The 25,018-nt window shown below is 33.4% G+C and overlaps 1 protein-coding gene and 1 pseudogene across 8 annotated transcripts in view; both read left to right on the top strand.

Moving 5' to 3' along the window:
* Nucleotides 1-25,018, top strand: part of NSD3 (nuclear receptor binding SET domain protein 3) — a 94,307-nt gene that overhangs the window by 30,090 nt on the left and 39,199 nt on the right. For 7 of the 8 annotated variants that reach the window (XM_011372433.2, XM_011372425.2, XM_011372404.2 and 4 more), the window contains 7 exons: nucleotides 6,819-6,890; nucleotides 7,328-7,487; nucleotides 12,375-12,529; nucleotides 14,041-14,556; nucleotides 16,226-16,352; nucleotides 20,060-20,160; nucleotides 22,229-22,274. In XM_011372433.2, the coding sequence (XP_011370735.1) occupies nucleotides 6,819-6,890; nucleotides 7,328-7,487; nucleotides 12,375-12,529; nucleotides 14,041-14,556; nucleotides 16,226-16,352; nucleotides 20,060-20,160; nucleotides 22,229-22,274 (1,177 nt within the window). Of the gene's footprint in view, nucleotides 1-6,818; nucleotides 6,891-7,327; nucleotides 7,488-12,374; nucleotides 12,530-14,040; nucleotides 14,557-16,225; nucleotides 16,353-20,059; nucleotides 20,161-22,228; nucleotides 22,275-23,165; nucleotides 24,799-25,018 lie in introns of those variants that run through there. The other variant, XM_023538496.1, reaches the window with a different exon arrangement.
* On the top strand, nucleotides 421-539 carry LOC111729257 (annotated as a pseudogene).

Here is a 25,018-nt window from a genome sequence, read left to right as displayed (position 1 = left end):
GTGAACATAGGGGGGTGCATATATCTTTTTGAATTAGTGTTTTTGTTTTCTTTGGATAAATACCCAGATTGGAATTGCTGAATTGTACGGCAGCTTTATTTGTACTATTTTGAGGAATCTTCATACCATTTTCCATAGTGGCTACACTAATGTATAATCTCACCAACAGAATGTAAGGGTTCCTTTTTCTCACATCCTTGCCAACACTTATCATTTGTTACTTTATTGATGGTGGCTGTTCTGACAGATGTGAGGTGATATCTCATTGTGGTTTTAATTTACATTCCCTGATGATTAGTGCTATTGAGCATCTTTTCATGTATCTGTTGGCCATCTTTATGTCCTCTTTGGAGAAATGTCTGTTCTGATCCTCTGCCCATTTTTTAATTGGATTGTTTGGGGGTTTTGAAATATTGGGGGGTCTACGGCCATGCTACCCTGAACAAGCCTGATCTCATTTGATCTGGGAAGCTAAGAAGGGTTGGGCCTGGTTAGTACTTGGATGGGAGACCACCTAGGAAGACCAGGTGCTGTAGACATAAAAAATAAAAAAAATTTAAAAAAAAAAAAGATTATAAGCTGACAAGGTCCTTGCAATATGTGCGGTCAACCAAGGGTTGCTTCGCCTAAAAAAATAAATAAAAAATTTTTGGTGTTAAGTTATATGAGTTCTTTATATATTTTGAACATTAAGCCTTCTCTGATATCTTCTCCCGTTTAGTAGATTGTCTTCATTTTGTTGATGGTTTCCTTCGCTGTGCAAAAGCTTTAATTTGATGTAGTCCTACTTGTTTATATTTTCTTTTGTTTCCCTTTCTCGAGGAGATATATCCAAAAAGATATTACTAAGAGTGATGTCAAAGAGCTTACTGCCTCTGTTTTCTTCTAGGCTTTTTAAATATCTCTGAGGTTTCAGTATGAATTTTCTTAATAGGTATGTAATAAGTCAATTCTAGCTTGAATGAAGAGTTTTTAGTTAGTATTCTAATACATGATATGAATTGAAGATGTTTTCCAGACATTGATTTGGGAGGAAATGAATGTCTATTACCTGGTATGCCTGAATAAGTTAATTTGTTATCCTCTATTCAGAGAAATATTTACTTTTTACCAACTCACCTTTTGCTTAGTAGCTGGATTCTAGTACTTCATATAATTCAAATATGATCTTTTTCTGGAGCAAAGGTCACACTGGTTCTAACACTCTCACAAGTCCCAGTATTATATTTCGATATGTTTTTCTCATTTTTCTATAACTGTATTATTTATTCATTTAACAGATGTCAGTTGAGTACTTGCTGTGTGAACTTAGCTCACATAGTAACTTATAATGACTATTAAGTAAATGAATAAATGGAAGGAGAGAAATTAACTTTTTTCACTCCAGATACATTCACTGTAGCATTTCTTTTCTAGACCCAAAGTGAAGACACATGTGATAACCTTTGGGAATCGCAAAAATGCACAAAACCTGAATTTGGTTTTAGCTTAATTCCTGAGAACTGTCATGCTGGCCTGTCTTGCTTTTGCTCTAGAGAATCTGTCAAGTAGAATATTTAGGTTTACTTATTAGGCTAGACTTTTTGCCTTTGCTGATAAAATTTACTAAAAATATATCTCAAAATAGAAATAGGGCTGGAAGCAATTAGAGGCAGGATAAAAGTCTTTTTCATATCTACTTTTTGCTTTTCTGGAATCTAGGAAAAAATTCAGTGCAGTGATATTTCTAGTAGTCACTTTGCAATGAGATATTACAGCCAATTCTATTTGTTATATGCTGTGCCTGGCTCTTTATGTCACTGATACCTTTAGTTAACTGTTAGAATGGTTAGACATAATTTAAGAATTTTGGTTTATTTTCTTTTTTTAGTAAATCAAGTGAGACAATTTAATATTGAATTATTTAGGATCTTAAAATATCTTTAGGTAAAGGAATGTCAATTTGACTGAAGATATAGATGTAGAAAGTGGCACTGATTGCACTAAATATTACCAAGACCATTTCCTGAAATGGACAGAAGTTAACTTTTTGCACTGCATTTTGAGAGAAATCACATTTTTTTCTTGTTTCTCTCTCACTCGCTCCTCCCTCTCTCTCTTCCTCCCTGCCTTCTTTCTCCCTACACCCCTGTCCCCTACTCCCATCTTTATCCCTCTTTCTCTCTTCCCTCTCATTTCTTTGAAAGAAATAAAGTGAAGAGCTAAGTTCTCATTAGTTGAATTTTGATTAATTAAAATTTTATCACACAAGGGGGCAATTATAAGCTTAAGAGATGGGTGCTATAAAAGTTGACAATAGAACTTTAAAGCTAGAACTCCCAAGGCCCTTTGTTTGTTTGTTAGTATCGTGCTTTTGCTAAGCTAGCTATACAGATGATTAGTGATGTGCACAAGTTTATGTTTTGTAACCTTATATATTTTTTTATTGCATTTCCTTAACTTGAGCAACATCTATTTTGCTTCTTTCAGGACAGCTTTTTTTTTTAAAGTTTTAATTTTTGATACCTTTGCACCTCCTGGTTTTTGCCAGGGGTTCAAGCCCTTGGTGTTTTAGCCTTATGGAGGGCTTAGACGTGAAAAGCCCAAGAGTCTGCTGACACCACTGGACAGCTCCCTTCCCCCAGTACCTTAGGGAAGTATAAGGAGAGCTGTGTGCCTGGAAGAAAAGCTTAGAATGATTGTCCTTACGCTGATATATACATATACATATCTCTCCACTCCTAGATTCTTTTTTTTAGCAAACAAAATCTCACTTCAGAAATTCACTCACTGTTTCTTTTCTTTTTTCTTAGTATTTGATCTACAATATTTCCTCCTGTTTCTGAGCTGTTTGGTCTTCTAAAGAGTGGCTGTTATTTGGAACAATCTAAGTATACCTTCTCAACAATGAAAATGTGTCCAAATGTCTAAGCAGCAGGAGATCACTACTGAAATTGTATATTTTTTAAAGCTGCTTTAGCTGTTTTTCCTCCTACCAAATTAGAAACATGTGGCAGTGTTTCTGCATTTCTTCCTTCTTGGCAGGTGTAATGCCTCAGGCATGTGAGTGTAGGCCTTGTTCAAATGTTGGTCTTTCACCAGCACCTCTGGGCTTATCCACTAAGGCTAGTCTCATTAACTCTTAGCTTGCCATTTTCACTTATAAAAAACCAAATAGCTGGCTTGGTCCCATTAGCACTAAGTTTAAGATTATATTTGGTTCTGTAGCCTCAAGAGTATTAGGTCTTAAAATTCTTAGAAACTGTTCACATGCAAAATGTTCTTTTTGCATAGGGTTTTGTTTTTTTTTTTAAGTTTTTAAGATTACAAATTTAAGCAGTTATTCAAAAAGTGACAGGAAAACACATTTTATTCCCTTAAAAATTTTCTTTTCACCTTAAATATAGACAAGTTTTTGGTTCTTGTAGAGAATATGACTTTGCTCAATGTTTTAAAAATTATTAAGGGTTGTAATTCTGCCAGGTTTGATGCATATTTTTCATCTTAATTGCTTGGGTTCGAATAAAAGTACTAGAACAAGTTTTTGAAAGGAATACTTAGGATAATGTAATTTTATTTTAGCTGTGATCATTTTTTTTCCTGTTTATGAAACTTCCTGTGATTCTTTCCTGGAATATAGGTCTTTCTATGTGGAATTCACTGAAAATGGAAAAAAGGATTTTATATACCCATAAAATCCTAAGTTTAAAGTTAAGATGACTCGAACACTAAGGAGAGCTAATTCACTGTCATCTTTTTCTGGTGTTTTCTCTTCCTAAAGCAACACAGTTAGTACCAAAAAAAGGTATTTTCTGTCCTTACTTGATTTTAATCTCTTTTAAGCTTATCTATCCTTTGAACAACTAAAGGAAAATGGATTTTATACCCAGATGCAGTTAATCTGTTGGCATTTTTCTGACTCATTTTTCTTAACCTTTTAACTTCTGTTCACCGTTTCATCTTAAAAACTTCTTCAGTGGTGTTTATAATTATGCTATCTCTTGGTTTGCCTCTTAACCTTTCTTTTGAGTTCAAGTAACAGATCTCTAAATTCCAACTAGATAATTCTGTTTTGCTCACGCATTAGCACATTTTACAGTGTATATTCTCTTTCTGTCATTGCAGCATCCTTGACTTCTTTTTCCTTCATTTATTTATATAGCCTTGAAGGCTTAGAATAAATCTTGAGTCTCTTTCTCTCCTTTGCCATTTCTTTTAAAATGACTGTGTAAAAAATTTCAGTTGTATGAAAGTGATTTTAACAGTGTTTCAAGCCAGCCTGAAGGAAATGTGAATAATCTGGAACAAACCAAAATATCAAAAAAATAAAAACTAAAGATAAGGCATTTAAATAAGTTTTGAAGAAAATTCTGTCTTTAATTCAGAAAGCGAAAAATATTAATGAGCTTCAGACCAGTTCTTACAATAGTAAAATTCTATTGTTTGGCAAAGATTAGTTACTCCTTATCTAAAAGAGTTATAGAGATCCCTTACGCCCAGACATCATGAGCGTACGGAGGATGATCTGCTTTCTTGGCTATATGTGTGCTTCCTCAAGTGGCCCTATTTTCCTGCTATAGCTTGAGAATGAGAAGTTGAAGTGAAGGCGTAAGTTACATCTGTAGACTGAAGTGAAACCACCAAATGGGCCTATGCAAATGTGAACAGTATATCTAAACTGCTTTATTATTACGCTTGTGATGAGGAAAAAAATTTTTTTTCTTTTGAATATTTTTTTTCCTAGCTCAGTGAGTATGTCCTATTAGATTAGATGTTTTCATGATACCGCCACAGATGCATCTGACAGAGCTAATTTTGTGCCTATCAACAAGTTGCCGCTATCTTATTTCACCTGGGCCATTTCCAGTATTTTCACTAACCTCCTATTAAACATTCTGCTTCCCCTCTTGATCCTTTCCAAAATATTCTCCACATAGCAGCTAACATGATCTTTTAAAAACAAATTGGCGTGTGCTACTTCTCTACCTAATCCTCCTCTTCAATGGTTTTTCATTGCACTTAGATACTAGTGCTTGAACATGGCTTACGAAGCCCTTGTAATGTAGCCTGCCTCAACACTCTCATCTTGCAACCCCTCTCCTCCTTGAGGCAGTTAAGTCAGTTGAAATGGCCTTCTTGAACTTTATACCCCCCCCCGCTTTTTTTTTTAACCTCAAGGACCTCACACATACCACTCCTTTTGGAATGTTCTTTCCCCTACTTTTTACTAGGCTAACTCCTCTTCCTTTGATTTTCAGATTATAATTTACTTTCTCAGAGAGGCCTTTCCTGAGCTTCATTTCTAAAGATACACACACACACACACACCATTATTTCTTTTTATATATTTACATTGTATTAGTATATGTTTGTGTTTTTAATTGTTTAATGTCTGTCCTATCCAACTGTAAATTTTTTGAGGTCAGGGATCACAACTGTTTGTTTTACCATTGTATACCCAACTTCTAGAAAAGTGCCTGAAAATTTGTAGGCACTGTTGAATGAATGATACTTGGGTTTTGGAATATTAGTCTTGCTTATTTCCTAAGAGTTAAACACCTTTTTATAATTTATTTAAGAAAAATTTGTTTTTACAACTGTGTTTTAAATGTTTTTAATCAATCAAATGAGAATTTTAAGTCGTCTTTAGAATTAGCCATATTTTTTTGAGTGGGGTTAAGACCTGATTTGATGGCTATAGCCCTATTTTTAAGCCATCTAAATTAAATTCTGTTCTTTGACGAGTGAGAGACTTTTCAAAAATTATTTAATCCAAAAGTAATGAATCTTCTCTCATTTTTTTCCTAATCTTGTTCCGTAGAGACAGCTACTCTTAACAGTTTGGTATGCAGTATCAAAAAGTCAGAAGATGTTGGTGGACATGTAGATTACTGACACGAAATGCTGCCATAGTTACTATTCTTCTGCTTAGATATTCTTTTGTGTATTTCTGTAAATAGGTTCCTAAAATATGAATGCTAGATTGAAGAGTGTGCATATTTAGAATATTGATAATTAGTTCCAAATTGCTTCCTCAAAGGGTTAAAGGAATTAATTTTTAAATAACATATTTGTGGATTGCATGATTAGAAAAGTAATGTTTATTATAGTCAATCTGATAAATATAGACAAACACACCAAAAAAATCACTTATTCTAACGTGGTGGTATCTTTCTAGTATTTTTTCTATGCACATTAAAAAAAATTTTATTTTTCCAAGATTGGAATCATACTATACAAATTGCTTTGCAACTTGCTGTTTTTAAGTAACATTGTCATTTTTCTCTTGTCATTTTAAAATTTATATTATTTCACTAGTTATAGCATAATTTAACAAATGCTACATTTTTTAATATAAAATATAAATAGCACTTCTGTGCATATCCGTGTGTCTGTGCATATCCGTGTGTGTGTCTACACATACTTCTCAATGCTTTTTTCAATATACATTTTTAGGAGTGGATTTGCTGGGTTAGAGTCTGAAAATTTAAGACTTTTCATATATTTTGCCAACATACTCTCCAGAAAAATTTCAAGTTACATCTTACTAGCAATCTCATCTACTCTGATAGGCTTTTTTTAAAAAAAAAAAATGTAAGAAATTAAGTTTTAAAAGTAATAAAATAGGAAATGGGAGATATAGCTATGAAGTGGAATAGAAAATTACTGTTAAGACATAGCATGTACTGCCTAAGTCGTATTCATTACTCCTCATGTTATCCAGTTAATAATAAATGTCCTTTATTCTCTTTGCTGTTTAATTTTCTTTGATTCTTTTTGTTATGCTACTATTCTTTGGTTGCCATTTTTATTCTTTTCATCTACGCCTTTTCACATAGATACCAAATGAGAGGGTTGACCCTGTTTCAGAAAAACCAAGAGAAGATCCAGTACTAAAGGAGGAAACCCCAGTGAGTTGCTTTATTGAATACTGTCTAATCAAATATGTTATAAGGTGAAAGCAGAGTGATTAGATTATAATACATTTAACACATATTGTTACATTTCCATACTGAAATAAATCTTGGAGCTGGTTTAAGAGGTAGATGTTTTCAGTGAATTAATTTCTTTTTCAAAACTATAACCACTTTTAAATAGCTTATGTGATTTCTAAAGATGCCTTATCAATAATCTGGCACCAGAAACCACCAATCCTGTTTCTAATATTTAGAGTGGGATTTATTAATTATTGTCCTCCTCTCTATTTTCTTTTGCTAGTTATGGATAGCAAGTATCAGAGAAAAGTATAAGAATAAAGTTTACACGGATAGCATGTTTAATGTACTTTGTACATAGTTTCTTTTTTAAAATTTCTCTGCTGATGAAGTTTTATGACCATTTCCTATAGGTTCAGCCAGTATCTTCTGTTCCAACAACAGAAGTGTCCGCTGGTGTTAAGTTCCAGGTTGGCGATCTTGTTTGGTCTAAGGTGGGAACCTATCCTTGGTGGCCTTGTATGGTTTCAAGTGATCCCCAGCTTGAGGTTCATACCAAAATTAACACAAGAGGTAAGAAAAGGTATAAACAGATATTAAGTTAAAGGTTGGAAAGAAAAAAGTGAATCTTAAATATTGTTTATGAATATAAGCATATACACATGATATATACTCTAACACCAAAATATGCATAACTATATCAGTTTTTAATAACCAGTGAAACAATTATGGTCATCTTAACTGTCAGAGAGCCTCTACAATGGATATAGTCCTTGTTTTCCCCTTAAACACCCCACATTTGTTTTATAATTTCTTTTATACTTTTTTAAAAAGATCTTAATCTGGCTGACCTCTCAAGAATTCTAAAATAAAGCCGATGGATAAGTAATAAGACGTATGAGTTTAATAGGCATTTGGACCAAGCTTTTTTGAATATTTTAATTTCATCATTGACTCCTCTGGGTAGTAATTTTTTAGTCATACAAGTGCTTTTCATCCTGATAAATTTTGTAGGACACTTCTTTCCTTCACTCCATTTTTGAATTTGTACATTTACTGAGACATCCTTATAAATCCAGTGTGGCATAGAAGTATAACTTGAATCTAGTTATATAGCATAGAATCTTACATCAGGAATGTTAACAAATATTAAGAAAAGGTGTGTGCTGACTTTTTTCTACTCCTTTTTCTGGGTTTAACCAAAATATGTAGATTAGATTCCTGAGACTCTGGCATTGCCTAGTAGCCAGAGGAAGGTTTGACTTTGGAATTTATTTCTAGATATTTGCTTTGCAAACTCACTTTTGTTATATGTTGAGTTTCTTACTGTCATTGAGGACTTTGCACCTATTTATTTTTCTATCACTTTAAACATTCTATCTTGGTCCCTGTTCACTATTATGAGGAGAAAAAGTGTCTACATAAGTCTAGCAAGTCAGATTTGTGACAGGATCGGCCATAACTGTAACTCTTGTGCTCTATAGTCAGGAACCTGCCCTGGTGTAAAAGGCAATCATCTCTTCATAGCTTACTGATTAAAAGTTGGGGTAATTGGAAGCATCAAGGGGGCAGAAGTAAAAAAAATAAAGAAGTTGTTGAATGTCTACTTTTGTGCAAGGCATTGTGTTAAGCAGTTCTCTTATATATTTTCTTATGCAGTCCTAATAGCAGCAACATTCTGAAGTAGGTATTATATTTCATATCAGTATATTGAGTCTCAAAGAAATCTTATTCTATAACCTCTGGTCTTTTTTTTTTTAAGTTTATTGCCAAATAATATTCCATTATATGGCTGTGTGGTGCAGTTTTAAATAAAGTAATCTCCTAACAGTTTTTCTGAAAACCAAAAACATAGCATAAAACTTAATTTTGTTGATTGTGTTCCACATATTATGCCTGTGAAGCATTTTATGTTGCTTATTATCTAAACTACTTTAAAATTTATCTTGCTTATATGTAGTAATTATTGGTTTCCATATTGTTATTAGCCAGATTTTTAGCACTGGAACACATATTTAATGGTTTTCACACATAAAAGTACAGTTCTTTGAAAGAGCATGTTGAAAGATGTTTGGATCACATGTCTATTTTAAGTTGTATTTCATTGTTTAGGTTTCGTTTTAAGTTTAAAAGTTAAAAACAAGTCTATGGCCATGCTACCCTGAGCAAGCCCAATCCCAGAAGCTAAGCAGGGTCAGGCCTGGTTAGTACTTGGATGGGAGACCACCTAGGAAGACCAGATGCTGTAAGCATAAAAAATAAAAAATAAGGAATTGTAAGCTGACAAGGTCGTTGCAGTCTGTGAGGTGTCAACTAAGGGTTGCCTTGCCTAAAAAAAAGAAAAAGTTAAAATAAAATGATTTTTCTCTTTATAACAATACAAAAATATGTATGGTCAGAAACTAAAGGTACCCATAGTTTCTTCCTCCAAATATTTACATACTATTAAGGATTTGAAAGTAATTCTTTTTCTCTATTTATAATGTAATTAATAGGTATGAAAATAAATATTTTTACTGACAGTTTTAAATGGTATCACATTATACCTGTTGTAACCTTTAATCCTAATATATATTTTTTAACTTTAAACTGGATGGTTTTACACATGTGCTTATTTCTCAATCTTTCAGGTCTTTAAGATTTTTACTCTTATTTTATGGTTTTCCAGCCAACAGAAAACAAAATGCTAACAAAGAGGCAAATATTGTTTGATTTGTTTTGTCTATAGTAAATGACTTTAACAGAGGAAGAAATTGAAGATAAATATTGAAATGAGATATTATCTATTAGTTTTAGTTTTTATGTTTTTAACTATCAAGTTTTTAGGAATTATCTGTTTGTTTCTGAATAAATAACTCAGACTTTTGGAAACAGATTATGTCCTATGTTCTTGCATCCCTGCTAGTCATTATCCTCTAAACTCACCTATGAGTTTAAGTTATATTTCTTTTTTTGTCCCTCAGAACTGTTGGACTTTTGATAAACTTTCTTTTGATAAACTTTTTGATAAACCTTTTCATTAATTATAATAGAATTTGTGTTTGGCTCTTCTCAGATTAGATGATATGGAAATCTGAGGTGTGTGTGTATGTTTCTCTCATAGGATATCTGCCATATAAAATTTTAATCTGGTTTCAAAATAATTTCTTAGATCATCCCCTGTTAATGTCTAATAAAATTAAAAATTTTCAAATCCAAGATATAATTGGTTTCAGATAACTAAGTTCAATTTAAGCCTAATACCACATTTTTCTAGTAGGGATCTGCTTGTTATCTTTTCCTAACTGAATTATCTTGGATTCCCCAAGACCTGTTTCTGCATTTCTCTATTACTTAAGACTTTTGTTCTAGAGCAGTGTTTTTCAAACTATGTTTTGTAAAGGACTAGTTTTTATTCTTTAAAAAAAATTTCAGTCTACCATGGACCAATACTTCTGTCAAATAAAATAAAATTAACCATTAGAAGAATGAAAGGTCTCCCTTTCCAAAAAGAAAAAAAATACATAGTATAAGATCCCTGATCATGTATCTAGATGTCTTAACAACATCAAATTATCATAGGTTCTAAACGCTCACTCTTCTGTGATTATTTTGTCACAGACTGGCTTATTCTGGGAACTATACTTACTTTCAGAGTAGTATTACTGTAGAGCAACTTTTCAGATGTTTTGATCCTGGAACTACTTTTACTCTTAAAATTTGTGGACTCTTAAACTTTTGTTTACATGGTTTATACCTTTTACTATTTAATTTAGAAATTAAATCTAAGGAAATTTTAAAATTCTAGTTCATTTTAAAAGAACTCACTGTATGTTATCATTATATTCTTATGTAAAATAACTTTTTTTTCAAAAAAATTTGTGAGAAGAATGATACTGTTTTACATTGTAATAAACCTCTTTAATGTCTGGCTTAAGTGAATACACCAGATCCTTTTATCTGCTTCTACTTTTTAATCTGTTATGATTTGTTGTTTTGGTTAAAGTATATGAAATTAATCTGGCCTCACACAGATATGTAGTTAGAAAAGGGAAGAATATTTTAAGAGCCTTTTCAGATAATTGGGGGTATATTTCTTTGTTTTTACAGCAAAACTCAACAAGTGACGGGTTAATTGCAGTATGGAATTTGAAATCATGTCTATCGACTTTTTGTACTTTGTTACATTAAAATTCATTGGTTCTGTTTTGCACTTTGAATTGATCTTTTATTGTTCATGATTTTGTTAACATCATGCATTGGCCATTTAAAATATATTGATTTACCAAGTCATACATATCTTCCAAATGTTGAAACATTTCTTTATAGATATTTTTATAATCACATTAGTCAGTATCACCACTTACTTTGTCAGAAAATTCTTGAAGTTATAAGACTTATCGATGCAGATACTAGTTTTCTTAATTCTAATTTTTTGCTTGAAAGATGAAATTTTATTATTGGCAACAAATGATGTCAGTTTTTTTGTGTGGTTTTTTTTTTAAAGTGACAAACTTGTTTTGTTCATTTTTCAGAAATATCTGTCAGATGCTCAAGATCAAATAACCATAGTTTTTCTGTCAGTTATTCTTTCAAGTAAAAAGGGTGTTCCATGAAAAAGTACCCAGTTCACCTTGCAGCAACTCAATCACACAAGTACTTTTCCACCAGATAACTTACGTCATACTTCTATCTGCAGAAGTGTTTTATGCATAATTCCCATTTTGTCACACAGAATATTAAAAACACATGTATTCAGAGGTTGAGATTTAGTAAAAATTAATTATATTTACTGTTTCATCAAGTGCATTAAGTAAAACTGGCTTTTTTTTTTTTTAACTGCCAATATATGGCTGTGAAGAATATGACAGTTAGTTGATGTCACTCATTGCATTTATTTGTGCTAAGATGCGGCACTCTTACCCACCATTGCTCCTGCAGTTTTAAGTACAAATGTCAGCATAGTGAAGAAGACAAATAACATATTAGCGTTATATTGAAAATAGTTTTAACCTCATAGGATCCCTGAAAGAGTCCCACTGGCCTCTCCTCCACCCCAGCCCTGGCCTGTATACCACATTTTGATATACCTAGAAAAGCTATTTGACCAGCACTTGGCTTTTAAAAGTCCAAGAAAATATGTTATACATTTTTTAAGGACAAATTTATTTATACGCAGATTTGTTTGTATAAAAGTTTGAGGCAAGTAAAAATAAATTATATAACCAAGGTAACAAATCTGATAATTAGCAGAATTTCTGATTTTCTTTCTCTTAAAACTTGCTGAACTAATTTTAATCATTTGGTGTGATTTTTACAGTAACTATTAGTTGTATAATTGGTAGATGTTGGATTATATCTTTGGATAGTACAAAACACACAAATTCTAATACTAGGAAACCTGGCTTAGGTTCATGTTTTTGGCAAAGTATATGTGGATGTTTATGTTCTGAAATGGTTAATAAGCATTTTTACTTTTAGGTGCCCGGGAATATCACGTCCAGTTTTTTAGCAACCAGCCAGAGAGGGCATGGGTTCATGAAAAACGGGTACGAGAGTATAAAGGTCATAAACAGTATGAAGAATTACTGGCTGAGGCAACCAAACAAGCCAGTAATCACTCTGAGAAACAAAAGGTAACTGACAACAGGTTAACATTATCAATCAAATATGGTTTTTAAAGGACTTTATAATTTAGTAGAACTTTTTATACTTGAATTCAGACCATTGTTAGAATGATTTGTTAACTCCTCTAAGTCTAGTTTTAATAATTTAAGTGTATCCATAAGTTTTGTCATATAAACATTACCGTACTATTAAAAACTATATCTGCTTAATACAATGTTGGATTCTGCTTGAAATTGAATTAATGTGCATAAGTCTAGTAGATGCTAGTGAGATGTGGATTTTGCCAGGGATTTGTATTATTTTTCCTATTTTGAGCATCTTTTCATAATTCTCCTTTACTCTTATGAAAGTAGTTTTAGCAAAAATTTTTATGAAAGTAGTTTTTAAAATATTTAGTGAGCACCTACTGTAAGACAGGCAGGCACTGTTTTAAGCATTTTATATATATTAATTCATTTATCTTCATAACAAGTGAGGTAGATACTGTTCTTATTTCTACAGGTGAAGAAATTGAGGCACAGAAAGTTTAAGTAACTGGTTCAACCAGGGTCACACAAGTGATGGAACCAAGAAATATGTTTGATGTAGTGGTGGATATTTTAGAATTTTGACATGAACTCTTGATACTCTTGTCTGGTTGAGACTTTTAAACTCAACTAATTTTAGCGTGCGTCTCGCGATTCAGAAATTTGTTATATTTTTACACTTGGAAAGCTAAATTTAATCACAGGATTTTGATTAATTTTATCAGACTTAACATTTTACAGATTTATATATCAGTGTTTGACATAAACTATACAATCTCAGAGTTTCATTAGCTAATTTCTGGCTACCTCAGTCTAACCCCCTGGATAATTTCTAATTGCTATGGTCATCTCACATACCTTTATATAAAATTTTCTTATCTGTCTTGGCAATCATAAATTTTGTGATCATCTCTGGACATAGAGACCTATGGAGACTATAATTCAGGTTTATTTTTTTCTGTCATGCATTCCTGCTTTGCTTTGTCTTGTCAATTTATATTTGTTCTTCAGGGCTCTCTCCTTTCTCTTAATTCTGCCCCTGTTTGCATTATACTACAAACTAGCAGAACAATGCTGAAAACATTGTTAGCTTTGTGATCTCTGTAGCACCCTGGAGCTTTAGGGTATCATTCTTAACCTTAGTGTTTTACTGGCGGCCGAAAGCAATCATTTCTGTAATCTTTCTTTTCTTTGTCTTTATTACTGCTAGTTTTTTATGAATATGACGTAAGAAGGCCAACTCCTTCTTTAAGGAACTTGTCTAGCAGAGTGGTCAACAAAAGATGTATTAAAGAGTAGACCTTCGTGTCATCTGATAGTAATACTGATTTATCAAAGTTATGGAGTTAAAACATTTCATTTATTTGACTGAAGAATTCAAAGATATTTATGTATACCTGGAAAGATGATAGGTTCACATGGGAAATACTCTTTGTTGAAAGGTACTTGTTAGATTAAAGTGTGTCCAGTAAAGCCTGTATCTCTTTTTAAAGATTCGGAAACCTCGACCACAGAGAGAACGTGCTCAATGGGATATTGGCATTGCCCATGCCGAGAAAGCGTTGAAAATGACCCGAGAAGAAAGAATAGAACAGTATACTTTTATCTATATTGATAAACAGCCTGAAGAGGCTTTATCCCAAGCAAAAAAGAACGTTGCCTCCAAAACTGAAGTTAAAAAAACCCGGAGACCAAGATCAGTGCTGAATACTCAGACAGAACAGACCAATGCAGGTGAGGTGGCCTCCTCACTATCAAGTACTGAAAATCGGAGGCATAGCCAAAGGCGGCACACGAGTGCTGAAGAGGAAGAACCACCTCCTGTTAAAATCGCCTGGAAAACAGCAGCAGCAAGGAAATCCTTACCAGCTTCCATTACAATGCACAAAGGGAGCCTGGATTTGCAGAAGTGTAATATGTCTCCAGTTGTGAAAATTGAACAAGTGTTTGCTCTTCAGAATGCTACAGGAGATGGGAAATTTATTGATCAATTTGTTTATTCAACGAAGGTACCTCCTTTTTTCATGGGTTTTTTTTTTTTTTTTGAAACAATATTTAATAAGTGGTCAACCTTGGCATTTAAAAAAACACAAGGTCATAATTTAAATACCCTTATTATCCACCGCATTTGAAATATACAGCCAGTTTACTGTTTAAGATGGGGCAAAAAAAGACAGGCAAAAAGACTTTGTTTTCCTTCTTTTTTTCCTCTCTTTTGTAATAGCCCCATCTGTACTAGATTAATCCTGAGCTGTGCAGCCAAAATTGAACCTAGCTCCCTAAAGTCATGGGGAAAAAGTGGGCACTTTGCCTATTTCTATTTTGTATAGTTAGTATTTCTTAGTTGAAAAATGTGCTTATTAAATCATTTTTGTCAGTTATCTGAATTAACCATTGTAGTAATTATACCTGCTGATCTGTTTAGTTGCATCAGAAATTTTGTTAGGCTTAGGTAGGCTTGGGATAGCTAATGTATTTTAGAGAAATACCAGAACTGTGTTAGTTCTTTAACAGTTAACTGTGGTGATAGCTTTGGTATGGGGTGAAAATAACCTTTTCAAACAACGTCTCTGTCAGCCAGCCCTTGGCCTCCATTTAGGGCACTTATTTTTTAGTTTGAAAACTTTAGAACTCTCATAATGTTTATAATATTTATTCTGTGGATTTCTTCACTACTCCTCTTGCCCCCACCCAATACCACAATTGTGGGCTTATGAATTCAATTTAGTGGTACCTCATGGACGTGTACTTTTAAAGAATTCTATATTTCCTACCATTGTCATGTGCACATTAAAATGTAAATGTAGCTGTGCCTTATTAGTAATATATTTTCCTAGAGAGAAGTGTAAGGGCCCTTTTTTAACCTGTTTCTGCCTATAGGTTCAACTGATTTCATTAAGACAAAGCTACTTGGAAAAACTTTAGTTACAGTCCCCACTTGGTTCTGCTGATAACTTCAAATAGCAAATGAATATATCATTTTTAATGCAAATTGGCTCCATTCTTGGAGCTAGTTTTTACCTACTTTTAGATGCACAAATCAAACTTTTGTCACCCCCTCTTCAAAGAGTACTATTTAAATGAAATTTGAAATAAAACCAACCTTTTATAAATGAAGGCTTTAAAAATACTTTTATAAGTCACTTTATTTTATTGCATTATAAATACTTCAAATGAGACAGAATTGTAATTGTACCTGCTTTCTGTCTGCTCCAAATTGTTTATTGGGTATACATTTTGGTCACCATGAATGGCATATTTCTGTACCTATGGATGTTTTTATCTTTCAGGATGTGTTGACATTTTTATCTATGTAGTAGAGTACTTTACCAAATGAAAATGACTAGAGTTCTCTTACTGAGGTATGAATAAAATGAGAGACTATTCAGACCAGAAAATGCTTTGTTTTTTGAGAAAAAATTACTTGATACACGTTCATTTTTTAGTGATATTCATCATCTAGACTTAGACAAATACTTTTTTTTCTGCAGAATCTCATTGTACATTTTGGAATATATCCTGATGACTTAATAAAGTTGTTCTGATAATGGCTAAGATAATTAACTGCAATCAAGACCATATAAAATTCAAGCAAATTATAGACTTAAACTTCTTTATAAGCCAATGATACCATTGCCTGGTAATCAGCCTGTTTTTTTCATTTGCATTATTTTGAAGGGAATTGGTAACAAAACAGAAATAAGTGTGAGGGGACAAGACAGACTTATAATTTCTACACCAAACCAGAGAAATGAAAAGGCAACTCAGAATATATCATCTCCTGAAGCAACATCTGGTTCTGCAGGTAGGTATAAATGTGGCGTATGAAGATCCATTTTGAGGTTATAGTTCTGTTCTGCTATAACATGGTAGCTATGTTCCTAAGAAACTTTTAGTTATCAAAATCAAATTATGTTTTAAAAAATCAAACTGTAAAAGCAGTTATTTCAATAGGAAAGAATGGTTTAGGGGCTAGAGAGCTTATTCATAGTAACAGTTATTCTTCCTATAGGAATTTACATAATAGTGTTTCATAATTAAAAGAGTATAGTTATAAAATCTACACATAGCTTAGATGTACCTTTTGATTATCTCTCTTTGCATGAGAATAATAGCTTTACATTTGCAACACTATTAACACATTCTTGCGGTTTCCTTCTTTATCCCCTATTAGAAACAACTTGGCAAATGCCCATGCTCTTTTCGTTACTCTTAGTTGTGCTTGATCTTAGTAGCTGAGAGGCCTAGGGTCTAACCCTCCTATTATAATCTGTTCTCTGATGAACAGATACCATGAATTGAAAATCTTATTATTCTTGCTAATAAGAGAAATGCCTGTATTCAGTAAGATCATACCTTTGGAATAGTCAAAGTAATTTTTATTAAGAGACTGACTTACTAAGGATCTTATAGTTTAACTGAGTGTCTGGTACGTTTGGTTTATATAACAGTATCACTGCTTCATACAGCCATCAAGAAAAGAGTTAGATATCAAACTAGCTTGGTCATTTGGAATCTTAATTTAGGGGAAAGAAGTTTGTTTCACTTTGCTCTTCTAAAATTTTTTTGGAATCTAAGAAATGACCAAATAATTTTCTAGAAGGATTTAAAGTCTTAAGACCCGAAGAAGTAATCTTGAATCATTAGTAACTCAGGCAAACCTGTAATCAAGTGGCACTAAGGAGTAAATATTTTTGTAAGGGAAATTTTGAATAAGATTCTTATTCTGAAATCTAATTATTGTTCAGGAAAGAACTGGGGCTAGCTTTTTTTAAAAAAAGGGATGGGGCCACAGGACAGGGAGAGGTGGTAGCAGAGGAGATGGGGAGTATAATGGAGGGGCGTATTAAACAGTATGTCTTTATTCAAAATCAAAATTGAGTTGAGAAGGGAAGCACATTAAAAGAGGGAGTAGCAAAGTCCAGAATCAGACTTGCAACTTGTATCATTTCAAAATACCATATGAAAAAAAACGAAATTATAATGTTGAAGGAATGAATAGATGGACTTAGGAGGTTTTGTATTCATTATCCATAATTGAACATTTTTGTTCCCTTCTTTGAATATTAAAAGAATCTTTTGGCCTCTGCTCTCCATAGTCAGGTATGTCCGTTTTGTTATCTTTACACTAAACTCTTGGTAATTTATCTGATTTTAAATGTGATACATATGCTAGGAGGATATTTATTTAAACATCTATATTCTCCTAATTAGGGAGAAAGTAAATTCTTCATATAATATTAGATTGATCTTAAATATTATTCTTTTATTTTTAATAGAGCTGTATTTCCTTCCCCTCAGCTACTGAATATTTTATTTTCATGTAGTCTTTTCATTGTAAGAATTAAGTTCTGCTATGAATTATTTTTTCTTTACTTTTTAAAGAGCAAGGTTACAATTTTTTACAACTGGACAAAGCTCAGTTCCTTCCTTAGGCAGGCACATATAATTAGGTTGTAAATTAATGTTAGACTCTTAATATGGGGATGGGTGTTCCAAACCTTTGACCTTGGTTTAAATTTGGTTACCAGCTGTGGCTGATAAGCATATTTTATTTTAAATGACCATTTTGCTCGTTGTGAAAATAACTTCAGTACAGGCATACCTCGTTTTATTGCACTTTCACAGATGTTGCATTTTTTTCCAAATTGAAGTTGAGATTCTCCACCAGCAAAAAGATTACTTACTTTATTACGATACTCACTTTATTGTGGTGGTCTGGAACTGAACCGCAATATCTCTGAGGTATGTCTGTATTTGAAAAGTCGGAAAAGAGATTTGATCTCCCTTCAGAAACTAATTACATCATTATCTTAGTTGGTGTTAACTTCTTAAGGGGAATTCTTGAGCCTATTCCTAGTAAACTTAGGGATACAAAGACTGTGTGGCACTCTTACATTTTTATGGTTTACAGAATTGTATTTGCATTTATACTAGATTTCTAAGCTATTTTTTAAATCTAGAGATGCTTACCTCTTCTCTCTTAGAACATAAATGTAATAGCTTTTAGCGGTTGTAAATTTAGTAGAATTTATGTGTTCTTCTGGTAGCTTTTAGAATAATTTTAAGAAGTCATGTTGCCTTATCCTATGTAAGACAGTGGATCAGATATTATCTGTACTTGATGGAACAATTACGTAGTCATCCTCATAACAAATAAAGATTTTTTGTTTGTTGTAAGCAGTTCTATTTTCATTTTGTTCTGCCCTGGTAGGTACTTGAATATTGATGATCATACCAAACTATCGATCTCTGGGATAGTCAGGTGTCTCTGGGAGTAGGGTGTCTATTGGTAAAAATTTTCATAAGTGTAAGGAGAAGAGTAAGTAAAAGAAGGAGCTAGCACCTTCATTTGTGACTTCCCTGCTAGAAATCAATTAACTACAGCTCAGAAACAATATGTTACTATCTAACTACCTACTCCTTCCCCAAAACAAAAGTAATGGAATCCTTTGTTTTGGCCTTGAACTAAGGTGAGGGAAGCCATTTACACATAGACAAGAACAATAAAAGCAAATAATAATATATAGGAGCTCTGAAGGCTTTATTGAAGTAGCTTCTGCCTGATTTTATAGGAGGTCTTAGCAGCTTTCTCCTATGACAAGTGAAAGGTGATTATTATCTAGGAAGGACCATTTAGGTGGTCTAAGCACTGAAAAGATGGATAATAGCTACACTGAAGGTATCATTCCTTCTCAGGGTCACAGAATGAAATCATTCCTGACTTAGTGTTTTTTCAAGTTGTGGTCTTCAATCTAAGTTTTATCCTTTCCAAATTGGGGTCCATGAGTTTTCTTCTGTTTACTTTCAAAGAGTTTTACTGCTTAAAAATCTTAATAGTTTCTTGTTTTACTGTTTAACATGAAAAGCTTGATAATTTGTTTCAACTAGTTTTCCATGACTAATTATTTCTAAAGTATAGCAAATTCCTTGATACAATTTAGTGATTCAATTTTTGTCAACGTTTTTGTCTTTCCTGCCTTTTTCCTTTTTGTCACTAATAATAGAACAATAACAAAACTTGTATAAGCGCAGCAAGCACTGTTAAGCATTTTACACGTAGAATTAATTTAATTCATTTGTTAAAATGCAAAATATATAGTACTGATTGAATTTTTAACTAATAATTCCTAATGTCAGCTGAAAATAGTCGTTTTCATCTATTCCCTCAATCTCTTCATCCCTCAATTATAGTTACCTAAATGTGTTTATTTGCCTTTAAAACCATTCTCTGCTATTTGAGATTGACTTCATAATTTTAAAAAAAGCAGTTCCTTTTCATCTATATAATTTAGAGTCCTTTATGAATCTCAGTCTCAGCCTATCAGTCTTTATAATTTGATCTATAAAAATTTTTGTGCTCCCAATTATGTAATAGCTTTTTAGTGATTTATAGTTAAAAGACCAAAAGTAATAAGAAAAGCACAGGATTTGGTCAAATCTTAATTACATAAATGTTAAGGCATCCTTGAATGAATTTTCATTCATTTGTTTGTTTAAATCATCTCTTAGGCTCAATAGAAAAAAAGCAACAGAGAAGATCAATTAGAACTCGTTCCGAATCAGAGAAATCCACTGAGGTTGTGCCAAAGAAGAAGATCAAAAAGGAGCAGGTTGGCTTCCTACATGTAGAGAGTTAAAACATTGTATTTGTAAATGTTGTGGTTTATACTGGTATCTTAAAAGAAAGAGAAACATTCCCCAAACTGGGTTTCCTTTCTGGACTATCCTATGCTTCTGTCCTGGTGAATTCCAATACCCAATTCTAATCCAACCATCCTGTGATTCTGCTTCAGGCATTTTCATAGAAAACAGTCAGGCTTCAGGAGATGAGAAGCCAGTGGTGCAAGACTCTTAAAGCATTCCTCACATTTATTTTGAAATTTATGTTACGAGCAAAATGATTTCATGTTTTCATGATTTTTATTTGGAACCATCATTGAGTCCCCTCCCCCCTTTTTTAATTTTGATTTTTGGTTTAAGCTGCTGGTATGTATTGTTTTTATTTTTAAAACAAATCAAATTAACTATAAGAATTATATTTAAGAAACAGATAATCAGATGATCTGGGTTTTCTGTTGATATCACAGATTTTTTGGAATGTTATTTTCCCAGTGGAATGGCACTCACCTGTTATTGGGTTATCAGATAAACACTAAGTAAAAAAAGGGGGGTGGGGCATTTTGACTGAGAGGTTTTAAACTAGTGTAATCAGTATAGTAATAGTCATATTAAATTCCCTTTTCAAGGAAATTTTCAGAAATCATACTCCTTTTAAACTCAAAATCAGAAATTTTCTTAATTTTTTAAACAGCCTAGGCAGCTGCTATTAAAAAGAATTCTGAATGGTATTAGTTCCAATAAGTATTTTTTAAACTACTTAATATAGAAAAGTGTGAACTTTTCTATTTTTCTTTCATAATTTTAAACTTCCAAACTTAAAAGGTGACTTTGTGGGTGCTCTGTGGTATCATCAAGCATGTAAAACAATTTTCCTGGGAATATTTAACTAAAATTTAAATAATATACTAATTTATCATTCATTTATCATAATTAACTTTCATACTTAGGAAATTATATTCCAAAAAATCTAAGCTCTTGCAAATCTATAGTATTCATTACCAAAATGAAGTTGTGATTTTACCAGTTGGTTCCCAAATTCAGTCTGTGACTAGTCAGTTTAAAATTAATAAGCAGAATGAGTGCAAAATGGGACAAATTGTTAATACCACTGTGTTACAGTTAGTAGTAGAACAATACCAGTGATTGTTTAGAAGATTTTATATTTGTATTACTAATTGTATCTTATAAAAGCGCTTCTGTTGTATGTTTTTTTACCTGTTGTAAAAAAAAAATAAAAAATTTTTTTAAAAAGTTTAGAACAATCCTTAAATATTTACAAAATGTGTTTCAACATGCATATTTCACTACATCTTATACATAAAATTCAGTTCATAGCTTAAACAGGAACTCCTCCAATCTTTTCTTTAATTCCAATGGTTCAATCCTCAGATTACCACGTGTTTTACATATACATTGGCAGAATAACTTCTGATCTCGCTCTCCTAATGTAGGATCAAGACACTGTTCATAAGACACTCAAGAAAGTGCTTTTGCAATATCACAAACTTATTTTCTTAAGTTTGTACTAGCAGCAAAAGTATTGAGCTTCCAGCTGTATGAAGCCCTGTAGCACTCTCTACAGAGAGGGTCCTGATTCCCAGCAACTTAGCTGTGAGTGCAGGCGCGGAAGGGTCTTAAAGTGGCGTGAGTTACATTAACCTGAGTATCATAGTAAGTAAAAATTTATCCTAACGTCTTTGGGGCGGGAGGGGTTTATAGCAACATTGGGGCTGGTTGCAGAAACAACCCCTCTCTTGCCTCCCAGACACTGAGGAAAGCATTCTTGTTCTCTTCATCTACCAAGGGAATGGTGGGAAAAGTCTTTGATAGCAAGCATGTGGCTGTGTGTTGTCACTTTGTATTCAGCACAGGCAGCTAGGATTTAAACCCTCCCTGACTTGGAGACAGAGAACTTTACCCAGAATATGGGACTGAGTTCAGATTTCAGATACATTAATCACTCATCATTAGATTGATGGAAGTACTATTTTTTTTCCCCTCTGTTAATTAAAAGTGAAAAAAGTTCTTTGTTAATGCTGTATTTTTCTGTCTAAACAGGTTGAAACAGTTCCACAGGCTACAGTGAAGACTGGATTACAGAAAGGTGAGTTATTATAATGTTGCTTTACATTTCCTGATTAAAACCAATTTTAAAGAATTTTTGTACTTCATGTATTTTTGTTTGTCTCTGTAAATCATTGTTGTTGCTCTTCAGTCAATTTGTGTGAAACTGAAGTATTCTCTGGTGTGTGTGTGTGTGTGTGCGTGTACGTGCACGTGTGGCTTTTAGAGTTGATCTTATTCTGTACTTCCATGTGAAAAGTTTATTTGTTTTAGTAAATTGGAGAACACCATGTAGACTTAATACTGTTTCCAACTTTTCTTCATAAGATTCTGGGGTTTCACTGGTTTATAAACTAGGGATGTGACGAATCCACTTTTTTTGGTATTCGACTGAATACCGAATAGTAGCTGTTAATGTTTGTCAAACATGGACTATGACAAATCAGACAAGACAACATGATTGAAAAAAAATCTTTCCACATTTATTTTTACAGTGCTGTAAAATCTTTTTGTAAATTAAAATGATTCATAGCATATTTATGGCCATTATTAGATGACCTTATGCAAATCTATTTGAGATATGCACAAAGTTTAAGAAACCTTAAACTTATATCTGTATTTTCTGTGTGCAATTTGACTACAGTAGTAGTCAAACTTCATAGCATGATTCGTGCGTTTTTGGTGAGATCATTCAGACTGTATTTAATACTTGTAGTTTACTCTGGGCAAATTGCATTATTTTAAAAAAAAAAAAACACCAGCCTCTCTGCATTCTCGGGGAGAAGTCTGCAGCGATGGTCTCCGTGGAGATCCTCAGCAGAACTGAACAGCCTCTCGGAGGGAACACTGCTTGGCGGAGCTCCAAGAAAAGACATCGCGATCGCTGGGAGATTAGGAGGCCTGATTGCGTTGTGTTTCCACCATTCCACAGGGTCGGCGGACCGGGGAGTGCAGGGCTCTGTCAGATTCAGTGACAGCTCCGTCTCCGCAGCGATTGAGGAAACTGTGGACTGAGATTCCTGTACAATTTCATCCCAGAAACTCCAGACTTGTAGTCTCCATGCAAGATTTCTTTGTCGGCGGCTTGATAAACAGTTTCTTTGTTTTCAATTTTGATTTTGCCAATCATCATTATTGGCATTTTCCTGCCTGTTTTCTTCTTCAAGACTCTGAACAATTGCTTTAACATTCAAATGATTTTTTTTGGTCTGAGCTGGATGGGTACAGCGTAAATCATGGGTCCAGCCTAAAAACCACCGTTTAACTTACACTGATCGATTTCAACATGGACTGTTTTTGGTTTTTTTTTTTGTTTGTTTTTAAATAAAGCATCATTAATGCACATCTGCAGGGTTTTGCCAAACAGCCCAAACTGTATACATTACAATCGTTTAAAGCTCTTTTTTTTTTTTTTTTTTTTTTTAAATATTAGTGCCGTTATCATGGAGAACAGCATGGCAGCTGTCTTTGGCAGTCTGTCATTTTTCTAGCATTTTAAGAAACTCATCGGAAATGGCGGTACCTGTGTTTCCCTACGAAAGCCTCTCAGTACAGCACTCCTGTTCCTCTGTTAAAACTCCTTGTTAATCCAGTGATCTTTTAGGCCAAGGAAATATTTTGTGGTGGTGTTCTGGGTCCATACACCAGCAATGAAGGAGATAGATTTGTGTACTTGTGTTTTTTAATCAGCGTTAACACGGGCAGGCACCCTCATTTATAGATGTAAGGAAACATTCAGTGAAAAACTGATAGAATGGGATGTGATAACGAGGTTCCAGTAATCTGAGCAGTCTAAAGAGACCCACATCCTCCACCACAGAACATGGCTATATACCAAGTGCTACTCTCACTCAGCCTGTTGCGGATCTTCATGGCCTCAGGAGACTTGTTTCTCCATGGTCTCTTCTGGACTGCACACTTCCACCATAGCTTGCTGGGCTGATCTAGATGTCTGTTTGTTATATGGAAATTTTGGGGGAAAAATCCAAAACACAAACTGTGGGTTGAAATATTAACCGTCTCCTTGGTTCCTTGGTATTCACCGTGCCTGATCTGCACATTTCATCGTGGCTGTTTCTGTATAGCCTATACTGCGTTAGCCCAAGAGATTGTTGCTTTGTAACTTTTTGCACTATTGTTTTGGCTGGATTTGTATTACACACAATTTTAAAAAAATTCCACACTATTCTCTGCCTTTTTTTTTTTTTATTTATTTCTTCCCGCACAAATTCCACATAGAGGCCTCTCATCCAGCTCTTCGTGATTTGGCTGCACTTGAACATTGATTGTTTACAACCCTCAGCAATGTGCCTCCTAAATGGCATGACATATGTAGATGTGCTGCAGCACTTGTTAATGGTCACAATAAATGACACTTCACCAAGGAAGTCTCAAATGAACAATTATGAACATCCAAAATTTATTTGGGGGGCAATAATCAACTAAATTTCAAAATTCGGGGGAAAATGGCACTATCCGTGTACGAATCGAATACAAATCAAAGATTTGTCACATCCCTAATAAAAACAAGATGGAGATGTCTCTGCAACCATATTTGTAAGCTACACAGTGTGTTGGGTTTTATGTCTTCCCCCCTCCAAATTGAATGGTTCTTCGGATTGCTCCAAATAAATCAGCTATCCTATAGTTTTGATAGAATTGTTTTTTAGGTTGGAGCTTGGGCTCTGTTGACTGAAAATAGCTTTAGAGCAGGAGCACTGAGTTAAATGTTTTAATAGAGCAGTTGTAAATTAAATCACTATCAGGAAGGTCAGAAGCTTATGA

This window comes from Pteropus vampyrus, unplaced genomic scaffold (assembly GCF_000151845.1).
Source record: "Pteropus vampyrus isolate Shadow unplaced genomic scaffold, Pvam_2.0 Scaffold8, whole genome shotgun sequence".
NCBI lineage: Eukaryota > Metazoa > Chordata > Mammalia > Chiroptera > Pteropodidae > Pteropus > Pteropus vampyrus.
The sequence above is the reverse complement of the archived record's forward strand: the minus strand, read 5'-3'. Positions and strand labels throughout refer to the sequence as shown.